The 20,827-nt window shown below is 32.0% G+C and overlaps 1 protein-coding gene across 4 annotated transcripts in view; it reads right to left on the bottom strand.

Annotated features, from left to right (window-relative positions):
- LRRIQ3 (leucine rich repeats and IQ motif containing 3) overlaps positions 1 to 20,827 on the bottom strand; it is a 131,420-nt gene that overhangs the window by 44,008 nt on the left and 66,585 nt on the right. For 2 of the 4 annotated variants that reach the window (XM_010963458.3, XM_045522938.2), the window contains one exon: positions 1,574 to 1,682. The exons of 1 other annotated variant lie outside the window; for it this stretch is intronic. In XM_010963458.3, coding sequence (XP_010961760.1) covers positions 1,574 to 1,682 — 109 coding nt within the window. Of the gene's footprint in view, positions 1 to 1,573; positions 1,683 to 10,367; positions 10,748 to 20,827 lie in introns of those variants that run through there. One more of the 4 variants, XM_074376243.1, reaches the window with a different exon arrangement.

Below are 20,827 nucleotides of genomic sequence, written 5' to 3'. Positions count from 1 at the left end.
AAGGATCAGTCCAGGAGGTCCACCTGAATAATAGGAGTTCTAGAAAGAGGAAACGGAGAAAATGGGTCAGCAAGATGGCAGGCTAGGAAGTCCCATGCCCTCATTCTCCCACAGAAAAATCAAATAAATAACTACAGAATGACTAAAAAACTTCACAGGAGCTCTGGAAATGAGTCAAAGATTTACAGCAACTAAGTAAACACACAATCAAGAAAGACCCACATTCAAAACAGTAAGATATTTTATAGCATTTTTACTTGCAGTTCACCACCCTCTCCCCAGTATGGTATAGCACAGTTAGGAGGAAGTGGTCCATTTTTAGTTTCTTTCCCTTAGGATGGAAGGAACAGAGTAGAATTTGCTTGGAATGTTCTAGCCACTGAGGGCTGTCTGAAGGATGGATTTGTGTCTTACCTGATGCAATGCTCAGAAGAGAAGTGAATATATAGTTTAGATCTCAGGCCAAAACCCAAAGAAATAAAAGTGGACACTATGGTACATAAAAATTGCAGGGGATCCCTGGGGGATAAACAATGTGGACTGAGAAGTACAATAAAAAATCCAAGGATACAAAATGAAGCTGGGAGAAATAGTACATGAACCTAATAGAGAAGTGATGAAATAATCAACAAAGCCACAGACAAAAGAGGATCTGGTAGAGTTTGACCAATTCACATACAAAGAAGAAAAAAATCAACAAGGATGAAGACATCACCATGAGTTTTTAAAAAGATATAAAGATTTGAATATGTAAGAATTAAAAGGTTGAGGGAGGGAAAATGGGGAGTTACTGTTTAAAGATTACAAAGTTCTAGTTATACAAGGTGGAAAAGTTCTAGACATCTGCTGTACAACATTCTGCCTATAGTTAACAATATTGTCTTATGCACTTAAAACACTGTTGAGGGTAGTTCTCATGTTAAGTGTTCTTACCACAACTGTTTTTAAGAGGTTTAAGAGAAACTTTGAGAAAATTTATAAGACCTTCAAATTATTTTACAAATCTAGTTTTATGATTATTCTGTGAAAGACAGAGGTAAAGAAAAGAATGTCATCTGATTATAACACAATTTTATCAGAAGAAATTATGCCAAAACAAAAAAATAAGTAAATATTTGATGACCAGAATTTTATTAACAGTAAGATAAAATGTATTTTTATGTTACAAAAGTAATTATATCAAAAGCCTGAAGGACATTAAATATCATTTTAATGGAAATTATTTATATTAACTAATTTGATACTCAACAGATTTCCTGAAGGAAGTACCATGCTGATATAATCATATAGTAACAAAACTATCAATTCAATATGGTTCTTGTTAATACCTTTTTCTCCTAATTCCCAGCTTCTACCCAGAATCAGCTCCTTGATATCCATGAAACAACTTTCTGAATTTATATATTTATAAAATATTGAATAAGATATAGATATTTTATCTAGAAATCTCAACATACATTCCATGGAGTCTTATATTTATAATTCAAAATTAACATGCCCAATGTCTAATGAATTTAACTATTCTTTATCAAGATATGTTTATTAAATGTAATTAAAAATTCATATAACTAACCTTTTTGAATGAGATGTCTTGGTCTTTTTGTTTTTAATTCATATGAAATAGAAGAAACATGTTTTCTCTGTTCACTAGAAATTTGTAAATCAACAGGAGAATATATATTCTGTGAAAATAAAAACCAATGACAATGATAATATCTCACATATGTTTTTTAGAGCTCTCAAAGAACTCTCACATGCATTATAATAAATTATGATGATTGATTTTGATTTAAAAAACAACAAAAACTCTGCCTTTGAGATAGGCAGAGTTAAGAAAAGATAAAAAGAGTTCCATTATGTATGATTTTGATAAACTGTATATATTTTGGACAATGTTCTCAGGGAGACTGAAGGAAAGGGGATCTGTCAGGAGGGCACTATGACAAGAGGAACCAGAGGGGAGGAAAAATAAATAATAAACAAAGAGAAGCAAGATAGTGTTGCCCAGAAAGCCTGAAGGAAGGTTCAGAGTAAGAAAGAAAAGACAAAATTATTTCACAGAACACTAAAAAATAGTAAAATAAGAAGAAAAAATGGGACCAGAATTATCACAAGCCTTAAAAGTACCAAGGATCAGACATGTGTGGGAGGAATAATAAGTAGAACGTTGAGAAGGAGCTTTGCGGAGAGTGGGGGCACTGTCAGATGTAGACTAAACAACGTCTGTAAACTGGATGGGGATGTTTTAATAATTGACACTGTGTTATCTGTCTTTCTCGTCACAGTCTGTCCAGAACCGGTATGGAGGATCCACCAGGTCATCGGGAACCCAGGTCCTTCCAATAACTTCTGTTTTGTATCTCACTGGCCTCCCACAGCTACAAAGAGAGGGTAAGAAATGCAGCCTTTCTTGCTAAGTACTTTACTTCCTGGAGTAAAATGGCAGGTCTGTTCCCAAGAAAGAAGAAAGGACAGATATTTAGAGGCAACCAACAGACTGCCACAGGGGAACCAGTCAGAATCTCAGGAAGGTATGTATATACATTTGTATTTTGAAAAACTTTCCTGGGATATTCTGGTTTCTTTGATGAGAACCACTGATCTAAACTCTGAAGATTCATAAATATATATCTTCAAATAGATCTTTTTTCTGAGAAGTTTGGTTTTGTATATTTGTTTATGGAATACTTGTAAAGTGTTTATCATCTGCCATTATTTTAAGCTCTTCATAGATATTAATCGAAAATCTCACAGACACAACATACTCAAGAGAACTGAAGTCATCTTTCCTCCAAATCTATCAATACTTATTTCTAGTTCGGATGAGTAGCATTACCTTCATCCAAGGAGAGAAAATTCACATAAATTCTGTAACATATGATAACTTACAGAGTTTGTAAATAGAGAATTTTCTCATATTTCCCCTGGCTTGACTGTCCACTTATCCAAACTTCCTTTACTCTACAATTTAATAGAGATACTTGGATATATATGTCCCGGTTCCCTCTATTTACAATTTTATGCCCAAATTCCTGCGCCACACGATATAGATATAAGTAATTACACATCCTTGAGTTTCTACTTATCTTTTAAATTTTGTATGTGATGTCCTCTAATTTTTTTTAAAGCAACAGTCTCTATGCAATGACTCATTGTGCAAGGATTTTTTTAATGCTCCTGACAGATACTAGGTATTATCTGGTCCTGGAATCTCAGTTTTTACACTTCACTAAAAAAATCCTTCACTAACACCTTTTATACAACACTGTTTTCAGTCTTAATATGACAAAAATACTACTTTTTGCTAGAAAGATCAATAAGCAGCTACTTTTGAGTTCATCTATTCTCTCTATATTTACAAAGTTTTCTTAAGGTTATCAAGAATAATTACAATATAATAATATACAATATCAACACATTATCAAAACATGACAGTATTTTAAGTAATGTTGTTTCTATTTTAATTTGGGCTCAATTATTTCCATTACACAAAGTATGACAAAAAATGTAGACCACTGTTTTGCAATCAAACCTGTAACAATCAATTTCAAATGCTTTTCAACCTCAAATTTGTCTTTCAATTTTCTTCAAGCTATATCATCATTCTTCTATTTTCTTATTCTACGAATTTTGCTCTATTTTGATAACTTCTCTTTGCCACTCCTTCTTAACAATATAATTCATCATATGCTAAAAATCACCTCAAATTCTATTTCAGGCATAGAAATGGACCCTTTCTTTCTTCTAGATCTCACACTTATATTCTCCTCATGAGAAAATAATGAAAGTGGAATTTAAGGATATGTTCAACGATTCTGTTTCTACTTGTACTTATTCCTTACCCCCTCTGAAAGAATAGGGGAATTTTTTTAAAGAGTATGTATCTGTCGGATCTGAGTATCCAAAGTCTATTACAAATAAAGTTAATTTGCAGAATCATGAAATTTAAAAGCCCCCAAATCAAATAGATAGCTAGGTAGTTCCTTTCAGAAATATATTTTCTTTAGTTCTCCTACATACCCCTTTTAGTATACTATCCACATGTCATCATTTAAAATAATTGTCCCTCCTTGGCTTTTATAAAAGAAGAATCCATGATTAAAGATGAATTTTAATAGGAATAAATATTGCTGTTGGGAAAAATACATTTAATCTCTGTAATAATGTGATTTAAAACCACAAGTGATAAAAACATTTAGTTAAGAGTAAATTAATTAAAAGCCCATTTTGTGATGACTTTATGTTGTATTAAGCATTCCATCTAGAATGAGGGAAATTACAGGCTTATCACGTTCATTTTTTATCAGAACCATAGCTGAAGCACTATGTCAGGACAGGGGAACATATTTTCAGATAATTAGAAGTAATCTGGAACATGAAAAGAAAGGAGCCTACCTACTGAATTATTTTTAAAGTAAGCCTTATATAAATAAGCCACATATAAATCCAGCGTAGAAAAGAGGTAACAAAGAGATCCAGGCTTCTCACATCACCCAACTGTCATCCTCATCTTGTAAAATGACACCATTCTCTTGTTCAAACCATAAAAACTTAAAGTTCTATCTCTATTTTATCCTTTTATCCAAGTCATCAGCAAATCTTGGAAATTCTACCTCCTAAGTGTATTTTAAATCTGTTCATTTCTCTCCATTTTCACTTTACTTCTCTAGTCTAAGCTATAATCATCCCTTCCAAACACAAATAGCTTCCTATTGGTCTCTGCCTTCCCCCTGGCTCTTACAAGATATATTTACATTTGTCAAAGGGTAAATCTGATCACATTTCTCCTTAGCTTTAAAATCCCTTGATGGCTGTCCAAGGTGCTCAGTCCTTAATATGAGCAAAAAAAATTCAGCAAAATATAGCCCTTGATTACATAATCAAATTCAACTCATAGTACCCTTGACTTTGTTCATTATACTCCTGTCACACTGGATTTCATTCAGTCTCTTGAATCCAACTCAAATAAAACAAGCCACTGCATGCCTCAGTTGCTTGCGTAAGCTTTTCTCTCTGACTAGAACACTCTCCTTCCTATCCTTTGCATGGCTAGCTTATTATCCTTTAGGTCTTAATTTAAAATGTCTTCTCAGGAAAAAAAACATTCAGTGACAATCCCCTGAGAAGCAGGCTTTTTCCTACTATTCTCTATTTCAGTATCTTATTTATTTAGTTCATAATATTCATCACAATTTTGTTTGTTTACTAGGGTTACATCTTGTTTTCTTTTTTCTTTTCTTTTTCTTTTTTTTTTTTTTTAATAATCTAGTCCACAAGGGCAAGGACTTTGCTTCTCTTCTTTACTCAAGGTCAAGAATGGCCTCTGGCACTCAGCAGATACTCAATAATTATTTGTTACATGTTGAAAGAATAGAAACAAAGAGAAGTGCTAGAAGGAATGAGTGGAGTTTAAGGAAACTTGGCTCATACAATATAATATAATATAGAATGAATTCCATTTTTTGGAGTCACACAAACAGATATAATTTTAAAATAAAATCCTAGCTTGTATTTTTTTAAAGGACTCTACCCCAAGTAACGCTTTTCAACATTCCCTTCTTTTATTCCTGATATCTTTCATACTCAGTGGTTACTCCAAAGCATTTCACTGAGCAACTCTTTACAACTCTCCCCTCCCCTTCTAAGCTCTTTCTCTCATACTGTAGTAGAGAATAACCTTTGTTTTATTGGCTTTACAGGGACACCGTGACCTAGCCCACGGGGATGGCTGTAAGAACAAAGGATGCCTGTAGCAAGTATATTACAACCAACCACGCCCCCTCCCTTATTTTTTGTATAAAAGGAGCCTGTATTCTGACTAGAGCAGGATGGTTCTCCAAGACTTAAGTCTGCCATCCTTTCTGTCTGCCGGCTTTCTGAATAAAGTCGCTATTCTTTGCCCCAACACCTCATCTCCCGATTTATTGGCCTGTCGTGCGGCAACCAGAACGAGTTTGGACTTGGCAGCAGTACATCAACTTAGTCTAAATTTTTTAAAGTCTCCTTTACGTCACCATTTCTCAATATGCTACTCATTAAAAAAGCATAAACATAACCATCTGATAGGAATAATTACATATTTCCTCAGGCACATCTATCTACATATTCTGTTGATTCTATATCACAATGAACCAGAGAACCAAAACGGCAATGAAAGAGCTCTCCTTTGATGGTATTGAGTGGAGAAGCTAAGAAAAAAACAAATATCTATAACAGGTATGGAAGTAGGGAGAGACATCTTTATATGAATAATTCTCATCTAATAACAATAAGAGAAAAATTCTCAAAGCATTATTGAAAATTGGAATAGAGTAACTGAGGAGCTATGGAGCTCCCTGTAACTGACAAACAAAATAAATACCTGGTTGTAAAATATCAGATGGATGACTGTACCAGATATTTATTTCTTCCAGAGAAATGATAATTTACCATTTAGAAATTGAGGCACGATGACAGTGGTAACACTTTCCTCTATCTTCTTTCTAGACCAAGGGTAAATATTTTATACTAAACTTTCTGTCTCTGAATATTAAGATTCATTTTTAGCCCTTAGTGGTTTGAGTTTCTCAGCTGAGCCTAGTTAGTGTCCTGAAGATTGTGGTTTTGTTTTCACATTATACACTATGCACGTCAGAGTTCTTGGACTTTGAAGGAAATTATGTCTTTAACCAAAGCAGATTGTTAACCGAGACTCAGGGCTGTATTATACACTTCTCCCTCTATTATCTATACCATTCTGTACCTGAACACGCTTTGTCTATGTTATATGCTGTTCATTGTAAGTAGTCTCGTTTGTTGTTGCTGCTGTTTTCCCTTTCCTCTTGCCAGCCAAGACGTCATCTTAAAAATGCTAATCCAGATCTTAGGTTTTCCATATAATACTCAAAGAGGTAACTTTAGGAATATACTAAGACTCAAACTAAAAAACTTTGATCTTTTTTGTCTGAATGAAAATTGCTAGCTCTGGTGTTCGGCTACACAGTCTCTCGTAAACTTAGCACAGCAAGCAAAGCCTTCAAAATCGGGGGGCTGATGCATAGTGGTCCGTGTATGGCAAAGGCTACTTGATTTCTACTTTCAAGAATAAGTGCTGGTTAACAGGAAAAACCATAGAGGGAGGAATAGGATTTAAAATAAAGTTTTATGAGAAAAAGTTACTTTTAAAGATGTTCCCCTTTAAGCAACTGGCAGGTTTAACTGCTATTTGAAAAATTGCTACCACCTTGTATTTGATCCCAATCTCATTTTATCTTAACAAAGAAGGCTATAAGTGAGGCAACAATATTCTTGATTTACGGAGAAGAGAATTCACAAAGAATGAACTGGATAAACAAATACAGGAGAAACCTAGAAGATACAGAAAAAAATGTGACATTGCTCTTCTATACAAAAAGCAGCCAAGGGAAATGAGGATGGCTGAATATTATGTTTTGCTGCAACTGTCCAGTTAAAGAACACATAGGAAAAAAGCATCATAGAAAGACATGCTCCCTCAGTCTAATAATGGTTAAGGTCTAAGGTCTATCCTCACCAAGATTAGAGACACCAATGAGTAAATTATTGAGGCCCACTCTGTCTGCTATGTGACACAGGTAATATAGCAACTGCTTGGTAGTAGCAGTTGTCAAACCCAGTAAAAAGAGATGCTACAAACTCCCATGATTTTAAAGCAAGTTAGAATTTCAAGTTGCAAGAACACAAAGGTAATTCATGAATAATAACTGATACTAGGCAGAGTAAGTAAAGGGCATGAGGAAATTTCAGTGAGTACAGGTTTGTGTTTCTTTGCAAATCTCTCCAGAAATGTTTTTGATTATTATTTACATGACAATGCAATTCTAGTCATAAGCCTATTTTTCTAATACATTTTACATTGTCTAATAGCCTACATGTTATATAGTAACAATTGAGAATAATTCTGTTATCTGGTTTACTTTATAATTCTACATAATAAATATCATTTTGTTTATAACTTTCAAGTACTTATTGCACTCTATCTTTTATCATAGTTAAGTATATTTTTGATCCCCAGAAAAAATTACTCTCTCAGAGGACTGGGGCCATAGTTTACTTATCTCAATATCCCTGTACCACTTTGACTGGATTCTTCAATTTCTATTGCAGTATCAACTCACAAATAACAAAAAAATAGAGACATTTGATTAGTTTATTCAACAAATAGGTATTGAGTGCCAATTATATCCATGCACCATGCTAGGCATAAGTACAAAGTTATTATTTTGTGAATATTTAAATCCTATACTTCTCAAAATTTTGCATAATTTGATGATTAATTCTCTGCATAGATGTGGAAAGCAGGAGAAGATAAAGACACTGAAAATGAGAAAAACAGAATAGAAAGCACAGGCTGAATGCTAAACACATTCCTGATAAAATTTTGCATTATATTATACTTCATGTATTAACTAAATTGATTAAAATAATATTTAGTAAATCATTTAGTAAATAAATAATCCATAAATCTAATCATTTTGAAATGAAAGAGACATAGCATGTATTAGTAATATAAGTTAGTACTGCTTAAGTAATCCCCAAATGAGACCATTCACATAGTGGTGTAAGATTCAATGATGGGTAATGAAACAGAACTTTCTAGGGAAAAAAAAAAACCTTTTTTAGCAATAAAGTATATAGCTCAAGAGTCTATAATTCTATGCATATCTGAACAATATCTATATTTATAAAAATAAGAGAAAAGAACAACAGATAGGGATTGCCAACATTTTATGATGTTTAGGTTATTCTTTACCCTACACACCTTAAGCAAATCTAGCACTTTAAAGAGTTTATATGGTTTTTTTTAAACTTTTTTTTATTGAGTTATAGTCATTTTAAAATGTTGTTTCAAATTCCAGTGTAGAGCACAATTTTTCAGTTGTACATGAACATACATATATTCATTGTCACATTTTTTTTTCGCTGTGAGCTACCACAAGATCTTGTATATATTTCCCTGTGCTATACAGTATAATCTTGTTTATTTATTCTACATATGCTTGTCAGTATCTACAAATTTTGAAATCCCAGTCTGTCCCTTCCCACCCCCCGCCCCCTTGGCAACCATAAGTTTGTATTCTATGTCTATGAGTCTGTTTCTGTTTTGTATTTATGTTCTTTTTTTTTTTTTTAGATTCCACATATGAGCGATCTCATATGGTATTTTCCTCTCTTAAACAGTTTATATGTTTTAAATTGCTTTAGAATCTGAGCAGGGGTTTATATTTACCATAAAGAAAACACCTCCATAAATTAACATATTATTCATATATATAATTATGTTTCTAAAGTAAAGCATATTATAACCAATTTAAATATGCTTTACAAAAACATATTGACAAACTACTAAAATTGACTCAATAACAATTACTTGGATAATATTTTCTAAAACTGAGGATTTAGCCTTTTGCAATTTTAGAGTTCAGAATATTTATAAATGTTGCTTCATACAAGCTTTTATTACAATACTAAGGACTAAAATGACTGTTTCAAATTCAGTTTAATTATGCTCCTTTCCTCCAGATGTTACAAATATCCCAGAAACTGCAGGGACTCCTTTGAGAAAAAGTGGATTATATAATAGGTGGAGTATATAATGGATGTAACAGTATATGTATACATACTCAGGGGAGAGAGAGAGGAGAGAGAGACAGACAGACAGACAGACAGATTCAGTAAAGTGCTTTCACTGACCATGGGTTGCCAACCTGCAAGTTCTACAGCTTCAGTACAGGTCTCAGTCTGTCCGACTTAATGTAATCAGCACAGCTTCTGTAACAACCACAGCCCTACTGCTCTTACTGGAAATATTTCCGCCATGGTCCAAATCCTTATTATTTACATGAAGTTCAACATTTCTATGGCTGGATAAAATAACTCAATGCTGTAGTTACCAAAACTTTCAAAGATACAAACAGGCTTATTTCAGGTTCTTAAGCTATTAAAGTAGGTATTGTCAGAATCTTTATATTTTAGCAAACAAAGACAAATGTAAAGAAATGTCTGCAATTTACTATGAGTCTCTCCAGGCTTTCTAGGTGAATATCGTCAGCAAAACCCCATACTTATATGGAATATCTCTAAAAATATCTTAAGTAGACCAGAGAGCAGCAGTGTGATTCAATAATTAATATTTACCAAGTCATGGCGCCTAAATTTGTTTTAAGACAATTCAGTCCTGTCAATTTCTAGATGAGTCATAATACACAAATCTTTTGTCATTCAAGGCTTAGACCCGATACTAAAATACATTGAAATAGCCACTTTCTCTTACGTGGAACAAATAAAAATTCATTCTAAGTAAGTGGTAAAGAATGGTCTTTTATTACTTTTGTTTGTTAGCTTTTTTATTATAAAAAGATGGACAGCTTGAAAAGGTTTGCATTAGCAGTCTTTGCAAGGCAAATTTTTTATGCTGGTACGTTTCACTGGATTTTAAAATGGTAATATTAGCTTTCTTGCATGAGGAAGTAAATAATTTCATGAACATTTTTATGCAAGTCTCAAATTGTTAAATTATGCTGGCTTGGATGAATTATTAAGTGTATTTCTCTTTTCAACTGTAGACTTATCTTGTGTGTACAGCTGATATCCCTAGTGTCCAATCAGAGACAGGTTTTCATCCTGTTGTCCAGAGAATGATGTGCACAATTCCTTTTGACACTGATGAGAGGTGAATACATAAATCCAGCCCACTTCAGTGAAAATTGACCCATAATTTTTTTTTACCCTGAAGAAAAATACAGTAACAAAGTTTACAGATGGAAAAAATACAGTTAAACTCTTGAGGTGTACCATTAGTTAATGATAGTCAGCAAACATTATATTTTTGCCTTGAGGAAAGTGAGCTCCAGATTTGCTTTCAGGTGCTCATGAATTCTAATAATCATGGCTCTCTATATGACAGAAAGAGACCTAAAAATATAAATGATACGTTTTTCACATTTCAATGAACTCAGAAGTTAAAACTAAAAAGGAAAGGCATAATTTTTATCTATTTTCTTCTACCTCTACTCTCCACTAAGATGGTTCTTATGAAATGAGAGTGTATGCATTTCCTATAAATATTTAGTAGTTAAGAAATAAACACTATTTCTTACATTAAGGCCATGCACCAATTTCAAAAAGTGTACATCTTGTATTATATTCTAATGGTGTCTTTGAACGTATTTTCAAGACTATATCAGCATTCCTAAGAATTGGGGAAGAAATGACTTGGCATAGGAAGTCAGATCAATTGCCCTAAACCAAGTATCCTACCTCTAACAGAAGCAAAAAGAAACATACTGTGAAAAATTCAGGCTATGCAGCAAAAAAAAATTTTCATTTTCTTTATAACCCATTAAGGATCCACTATTCATTAATTTATCTATATAATTTAGTCTGCTTATATCATTGGCATATAGCATTTCCAGAATAATGAGTTTCATTATAATTACCACAGTATGGTAACCCCTTTTCCTTCTCTATTTTTGAAAGGTGTTCTAAGTTTTAGTAACAGGTCTGGCAAGAAAATCTGTTTTATTCATATAGCTCATAACTTTGTAAGATCTTTTTGTACTCCATATTATATTTTTGACTTGCACCTTATTATAATCTGTCTTCTTTCAACGATAACCTTAATTCTTTCTGCCCACATACAAAGATCTCGATGATAAGCAGAATTCTATTAACTAGTCTTTTCATGCTAGCACAATGGATTAATATTTTCAGAAAATATACTAAAATGACTCCATGAGTTATAAATAAATTATAACTCAAAAATATAAGTAGAGTCTGGAATATATTTCTTTTAAATGCATCAAATAGTATTTTAAATCAGTAAATATTTGTTGAGTGCCTCCTATGTGCGTATCACTGTGCTAGGAAAGGGTGGCAAAAATAAATAAATTACAACCTACCATAATGTAGCTTATGCTCCCAGAATATAGACATTCACATAAAATAGTCACCTTCAAAGGAAGTATGGTAAACATACATTTAAACAGAAACATATACAAGAAAAAAATATTAGTAATAATATTCCAATTACGTGAGAGAAACTAATTTCCCCTAATATTAGAAGAGAAGAAGTCTTTGTTCCGGATTACATCAGGGACTTTAGCCTTTTATTTAACGCTACAAGCTGAAGTGAAGAAGGAAACAGGTAAAGAAGTATAATTCTGGGAATAATCTCATCCTTAAACAAAAAGAAGCAAAAATGAGATTCTAGGAAGGAGGTTTTGGCTTTGGCACCAAGAACTTAAGGTGAATGAACAGGGGCATTTTAGTGCCTACTTTGAGATGGAGACTATTTGATGGCATAATTGTAGAAAGGAGGCAATGTGCTGGAATGGAGGTGAATTGGGGGGAGAAAACATAGCAATGCTTTTATGTATTAGCCCTCTCTATGAAAAAGAAGAGACTGCTGTCAATAACTGGCTGAATGATTCATAGCAGCCAAGATCAAATACAGCTAATTCTACCAAGCTGAATTCTAATACTGGAATCTCTCATATGCAGCAATGGTTCTCTTCTGAAGGAAAGGCCGTTGGCAATATATAATGCTCTATTTCTGTAATCATCCTTTCCCTCCTTCGGAGCTACTAAATCTCCAAAATACAGAGTCCATTCTCCTCCCAATTCTAGGACATAAGATAGGAGACACTAAGTCTCTCCAGACTAATACTTAAAATTCCCTGTTAATTTATCTTTGCTCTTAGCCTGACAAATAATGATGGTAATTAGAACTTTGTCACTTAAGACTTTATCACTCTGTCCTGCCTTTGCAATGTTTCCCACCTCTAACTAATTCTGTCTCCTGAAATGTACCAGTGACCAAGTCCAAATTCTTTCCTAGCCTAACAATTTTGCTTTAATTAATCTACCATTTCCCATGAATATCAAGATAAAATATATGCTAAAGTTCCAATTTGAGTGATATTTTAAAAATGCAAATGTTATCAGAAGGTTGAGCTCATTGGAAAGCATCTTGAAGAAACTAGGAGAAAGAATTAGTCAGATGTGAAAAAGTAGATAATTGCTTAACTCACATAAGGAAAATAAGAGGCAAACAGGTAAGAATTAACAAGGAGATGGAAGATAAAGGTAAAGAAACTGAACCAGTTACAGTGTATTGTGTATAATAGAATAATGAGCAAAAAACAGTGAAAAGGTAAACTGAAACAAAATTATAAAATGCCCATAAACTACTAAAATCCACAGCCTCTATTACAGCCTTCATCTAGCCTCTGGAAAACTTCCTACATTCTCTTGTCATGTGTTACGACACTTCAGTACTTAGAAAACTTTAGCCTGATGGTTATAAGATTTCACTCTTTACTCTCTCCTTTACATTATAAATAAAACAATTAAATAAATCATCCTAATTTTTAATTTAATCCCACTATCCTACATAAAAGTTGAATAACAAAAGTAACTTGTTAATTCTAAATTATTTCATAAGTATATAACTGCAATATGGTATTAAAATGTATAGACATTTTATTGTCAACTAATCATTTTAAGCACTCAAGTGAAAATTAAAATGTCCATTAACATCTCTATCCAACTTCAGTTTTCACAATTCCTCTCATAACTTCCTTCCCATTCACACATTTGTCAAGCTAATTTTCACCTCCATAACTTTGTTCATGTAATTTTTTTCTAATCTTACCCTTGATTTTTAATGTTTTGACATTCATTTTTTTTTATATGATCCACCACGCATTTGGTGCTTAATTATATAGATGTATTGGCCATTATTCTATTACCTCATCTAAACAATAAAATCCTAAAAAATAAAAAATTCCCCTCTTCTTGAGTTCTGCATAGTATGCTGAGGTGAAGAACACACTGAGGTTAGAATACAGAACTTGAAATTTAAAACCAAGGTTTAACACTTACATAAAAAAAAGTCTATATTGATACCTATTTACATGTACAAAATCATGCTAGTATACATCTATTGCCTTTACAATATGCAGGCAAAGTTAATTTGTGATTATGAAGACCATTACATTTGTAATATACTATGTGACCGTAGTGGGATAAATCACTGTTCTATGAAAGGGAAAATCATTAATTGTCTCTAAGGATTTTGAATATTTTTTTCCACTTGTCAACTGTTGGAAACTTTCTCTCCATATCAAATTTTCTACCTATCCATGAATCTTAAAATTGCAAATTTTTTCAAAAATTTGAAGGTAAATAATATATCATTTATACATATGGGAGGAGTTGGTTTGCATGTTGATTAATTTTTGAATAGGAGTATAATGATATAAAACACAAATATAAGTATAATAGGTTTAAATCTTAAGCATAACATAATAGGTAAACTTTACTATTAGAGATTCTTAAGATACTGAGCTTTTTTTTTCAGTTTATTTCATATTATTTAAATTTCAAAAATCATGGAAAGCCAAAATGAGTGTGGGGATAGACATACAGATCAATGGAACAGAACTTAGGGTCCATAAATAAATCATTACGTATGGTCAACAGAGTTCCGACAAGGGTACCAAGATAATTCTATAGGAAGAGGAGTTTTTTTCTTAAAAAAAAAAATGGTACAAACAACTATCTAATATAAAAGAATTAATTTGAAACTCTGTCTCATACTATATAAAAATTAGCTCAAAATGAATCATATGCTGACATTTAGGAGCTAAATTTATAAAACTCTTAGAAACAAACATAGAAATAAATCTTTGAGATGTTGGTCTAGAAAATGGTTTCCTAGATGTCACAAGAAAAGTGTAAGTGACAAAAAACCCAGACAAATTGGATTTTATCAAAATTAAAAATTTTATTCTTCAAAGAATACCATTAAGAAAGTGAAAAAGCAACCTACATAGTGGGAAAATATTTTCAAATCATATGGGTGATAAACTTTTATCAAAAATATATAAAGCATTTTTACAATTCAATAGTAAAAGAACAACCTATTATAAAATGATCAAAGGATCTGAATAGATGGTTCTCCAAAGAAGATATCCAAATGGCCAATAAATATACGAAAAGGTTCTCAGCATCAGTAGTCATTAGGGAAATGCCAATTAAAACTACAATGAAGTACCACTTCATACTACTTCATACTCACTACGTTGGCTATAATTTAAAAGACAGACAATATAAGTGTTAATGAGGATTTGGAGAAATTAGAACTCTCATACACTGATGATGTGAATGCAAAATGGTGCAGCTGTCAAAGAAAACAGTTTGGCAGTGCCTCAAAAAATTAAACATAAAATACCAAATAACCCTGTTTATACTACTAGATATACACACAAGAAAACTGAAAAATACGTACATGGATGTTCACAGCAGAATTAATAATATCAAGCCATAAATTGGAAACAACCAACTAATGAATGGATTTTAAAATGTGGTATATTTATACAAAGAAATATTATTAAGCTATAAAAATGAATGAAAGACTAATACATTGCTACAGCATGGATGAATCTTGAAAGCATTATGTGAAGTGAAAGAAGCCAGACACAAAAGACCACATATTTTTCATTAATATTAAATGCCTAGAATAGGCACATTCATAGAGATTGAAAACAGATTAATGATTGCTAAGGAGTGTAGTGAGTACAGTTAAAAGGTATGGGATTTCTTCTTGGGGTGATGAAACTATTAACAAAATGAAAAGTATACCTAATGAAGGAGAAGATATTTGCAAATGATATGTCCTATAAGGGATTAGTATCCAGTATACAAAAAAATTCACACAACTCAACATCAAAAAAAAAAGCCTGTTTAAAAATGGGCAGAGGATCGGAATAGACTTTTTTTCCAAAAAAGACATACAGATGGCTAACAGACATAAAAAGATGCTCAACATCACTAATCATCAGAGAAATGCAGATCAAAATCAGAATGAAATGTCATCTTACAGCTGTCAGAATGGCTGTTACCAAAAAGACAACAAATACTGAGTGCTGGTGAGGATGAGGAGAAAAGGGAGCCCTCATGCACTGTTGGTGGGAATGTGAATTGATGCAGACACTATGGAAAAAGTATGGAAGTTCTTCAAAAAGAATCAAAAATAGAACTCCCATATAATCCAGCAATTCCTCTACTGGGTATTTATCAAAAACAAGAACAAAAACACTAATTCAAAAAGACATATGCACCCCCTCTGATTACTGCAGACTTATTTGATATTCCATATCAAGATATGGAAGCAATCTAAATGTCCATAAATAGATGAATGGATAAAGAAGATGTGGTATTATAAATATAGATACAAATATATATAAAAGTATATAACACAATGTTCAGCCATAAAAAGAATGTAACAATGGCATTTGCAGCAACATGGATGGACCTAGAGATAATCATTCTAAGTGAAGTCAAACAGAGAAAAACAAATATTATATGATCTCACTTATATGTGGAATCTGAAAAATAGTACAGATGAGCTATTTACAAAACAGAAATAGACTCAAAGACATTGAAAACAAACTTATTGTTACCAAAGGGGAATGTGGGAAGGGATAAATCAGAATTATGAGATTAACATATGCACACTATCATATATAAAATAAACAACAAGGATTTACTGTATAGCACAGGGAGCTATATTTAATATCTTGTAATAACCTATAATGGAAAAGAATCGAAAAAAGGAATATATACATATATAACCAAATCATTTTGCTGTATATGTGAAACTAACACAATATTGTAAATCAAATATACTTCAATTTTTAAAAAGTTGAAGCTTTTGAAAATAGATAACTTGGTAGAATTACAGAATGGAGAAACTGCTATGGAAAACAGAATGGCGATTCCTTAAAACATTAAAAATTGTCCTACCACATGACCCAGCAATCTCACTCATGGGTATATTCCCAAAAGAACTGAAAGCAGGGTCATGACAAGATTTCTGTACATTCATGTTCATAGAACCATTATTCACAATGACTGAGGTGAAAACAAGCCAAGTGTCTATTAACAGATAAATAGATACACAAAATGTGGTCTATACATACTACAGAATATTATTCAGCCTTAAAAAGGAAAGAAATTCTGACACATGCTACAACATGAACGAAGCTTAAGGACTTTGTGTTAAGTGAAATAAGCCAGTCACAAAAGGATAAATAACTGTATGATTCCACTTATATGAAGGACTTAGAGTACTCAAATTCATAGAGACAGAAAGTAGAATGGTGGCTGCCCAGGGCTGGAGGGAGAGGGTAAGAGAGAGTTGTTCAGTGAATACTGAGTCTCAATTTGCAAGATGAAAAAGTTCCAGAGATCTTTGTATGATAATGTGAATATACTTAACACTACTGAACTATAAACTTAAAATATTTAAATGGTAAATAGAATGTTATTTTTTATACCACAATGAAAAATGTAAAATGAAACAAAACAAAAAACAAACAAACAAACAAAAAAAGTCATAGGAATTTGATAATTGCATGGGCAAGGCTTATTAGTAAACATTCAAAGGATAAATAATTCCTGTACTCCTGAAATTGGTTCAAAGCATAGGAAAAAGAGAAAAATGTCTTAAGATAGACCACGGTCCTGATATCAATACTTCAAAAAGTAGGCACCAAAAGAAAACAATACAACTTCACTCATTATTACAGAGAGTGAAATCTTAAAATAAGTATTAGCAATTCCAGCCAAATGTTTCCCATCCAAACCAAAATACACAGTGACTAAGGTGTGTTTTAAGAATGCAAATATGGTTCAAAATAAGAAGATACATTGATTTAATTCATTAGTATACTAGAGAACAAAATTAAGACTCTCAATAGAGTCTGAAAAGGCATGTGATAATATTAAACAAGTATTTTTGCTTTATATTTAATCCAGTATCTCAGTAATAAGATACTTTCTAACATGATGACGAGTACCTATCAGAAATTATTATGTATTTCAGGGTGAAATAATAGCGGCATTAGCATCAAAGTCAGAAAAAACACAAGAATACCCATTTACTACCAATATTATTCTTGAATTTGTGACCTACTCAAGAAAGCAAGATAAACAGCAAAAAGTATGATTGTTTAAAAGGAAGAGAAAAATGATCATTTTCTAATGAATACCTTGACAATCTAATGGAATCAACTGAATTAAAAATTATTTAAAATCGTAAGATAGTGAGTAGAAAAAATCAACACACTCTTATAAAAACACTAGTCTGCAATTATAATTTTAAAAATTTCAATTCTCAATAAAACATAAAACAACATCTTGTAATCTTAAATGTACAAAACCTACATGAATACTAAACAACTTTATTGAAAGCGATAAGAATAACAGAATAAATGGAGATATATACAGAAGTACTTAATCAAATGACTCAATATTGTAACATGTTTATTTTCCCATAATCAGTTTCTAAATATAAGGCCATTAAAAATTACGTATCTTGTATTATATAAAATAATTTTAAACTTCATTTGAGGAAATAAAACACAAAAATAGCCAATAATAATGAAAATTGGCTTGTCTTATCAAAAAATCAACATTAAATGGCTAAAACATTAGAATGATGCTGTTTTTGGATAAGTAGAAATGAGAATACTATATGTGATAAAAATATTATTTTAAATACTTGGTAGAATAATAATTAACAAATAGTATTGGAATGATTTAATTACTACAGATAAAAACATACATTCTCTTCCTCTAAAGTTAATTATTTTTTTCTATTGGAAGTATAGTTGCTTTACAGTAGTGTGTTAGTTTCAGGCGTCCAGCATAGTGAGTCAGTATTTTTGCAGATTATACTCCATTATAGGTTATCAAAGATATTGAGTATAATCCCTTGTGCCATACAGTGTATCTTTGTTACCTATCTATTTATATATAGTAGTTGTTAGCAGTTAATTTCTCTTTCCCCTCTCCCCTCTGGTAACTACAAATTTGTTTTCTATATCTGTGAGTCTGTTTCTGTTTTACATACACGTTCATTTGTATTATTTTTTCGATTCCATATATAAGTGCTATTATACAGTATTTGCCTTTCCTGTCTGACTTATTTCACTAAGCATATGATTCTCTAGGTTCATCACATTGCTGCAAATGGCCATATTTCATTCAAAAATATAAAGTTCTATTTTTCTACAACCCAAAACTAAAATAATCTCCTAATGGAAATACACTTAAAAGTAATAATATAAAACAGGAAATGTTAGAATAAAAGGACTCATCTTTCTATAATTTTATAGTTGGGAAGAACTTTTTTTTTTTTAGCATTACATAAAGAACAGAAACCCTAAATACTCACTGGTTTGACCACATTAGAATTAAAAATTTCTGAACAGCAGAAGACACTATAGATAAAAGTAATACACAAATGATAAACTGGAAAAAAACATGAAAAATGCAAATTTAACTGAAATTAAATGGAATAAATTCCAAATTAAACGGAATAAAACTCTTTATAGCAAGCCCATGCCAAAAGAACAATGAACAAAGGAAAGGATATGAACAAACAATGAAAAAGAAAATAAACAAAGGCAAGTCACAAAGTAAGGAATACAAGTGGTCAATACATAAAAAAGGCTTTCTTTAATTAATATTGAGTATGATGTAAGTTAAATTTGCATGTTCCTTAATAAAAAATATGTTTAGATACTTCCAAAGGATGTAAGTACTACTTCAAAATCATTTAAGATTTACACATTATTTAAATGAATTATCAAATTGTGACATAATAAAAGGAAAGAACAAATGAACCATGGGATGAGATTTATAAGGGAAAATTAGTAACTTGGAGCATAAAGAAATGGAAATGATAGTAATAGAGCAGGACCTTAACAGGAAAGGGGAAGCAAATTTAGCTTATTTCTAGGCAAGAAGGAGAACCAAAAGGAGAGCTACCTGGAAATGTGCAATAGAGATATGGTCTCAAAAGTGCAGACTGCAAACCATGATCATGCCAAGAAAACCTGTCTTAAGAAAGAGTGGCATAAAGCCTACTGTCTGGAAAATGAGGCAGATGAGAAAACCTGAAGGACATAAATTTGAGCTAGTTTTCTGCTTGTCATAAAATTAGCCTTCACTTCTGAGTCAGCAAACACTGAGAAACTTTGAATACCAGAGAGAATTAGCTGAAGGGTACTGGTAGATTTCTAGCCTCTCCATGAAATCATTCAGGCAGGAATACTCTTTGTAGTCCACAGAAATGTGGACACAGCATCTTTACACACAGAGCAAAAGATTACTTCCAAACGGTGTATTTTAACAAAAGGAAATCTGTGTTTATAGTGCCAATTGTCCTCTGGTTCTGGAAGGTCAGGATAGCATGCAGATAACGTGAGTATTCTGTGTGAACAGTTGAGATGGAACTATGATTATAATAACGTATTTTTCAATAACAGAAAAATGAATACTTCACTGAATAACATTAAGAATAAAGGGATTTTTACTTATATTTGTATTTATATTTGTCTTGTGACCCTAGGAGAGAATCAATGTATTGTTTATTATTGATACTACAGCTTTTAGGATAAGACCAACAGAAATGACAATTTGCAAGATGTTAAAAAAATGCCAATAAAGTTATCATCTGGCATAATTTATAAAGATCTCCTTAATATGTTTCCTAAATTCTATCCATCTCGGGTTTAAGTCACTTGATTTTCCTTTATTCACCTCACTGCACAAAGTTTATGTTGAGCAGTACTACGAGCACTTCATAGTTTGTACACCTTTACTTTTTCCAGATGTGTTATGCTATAAGGTAAATTGTTCAGTTCTCTCATTTTGCTAGTTCTCTCATTTTGCTAGTTCTCTCTCTGTGTTGACCTTGGTAACCCCATAGTTTTATAACTCAGATTATGTATTAATC

Source organism: Camelus bactrianus, chromosome 13, assembly GCF_048773025.1.
Source record: "Camelus bactrianus isolate YW-2024 breed Bactrian camel chromosome 13, ASM4877302v1, whole genome shotgun sequence".
In the NCBI taxonomy this organism is placed as follows: Eukaryota; Metazoa; Chordata; class Mammalia; order Artiodactyla; family Camelidae; genus Camelus; species Camelus bactrianus.
The sequence above is the reverse complement of the archived record's forward strand: the minus strand, read 5'-3'. Positions and strand labels throughout refer to the sequence as shown.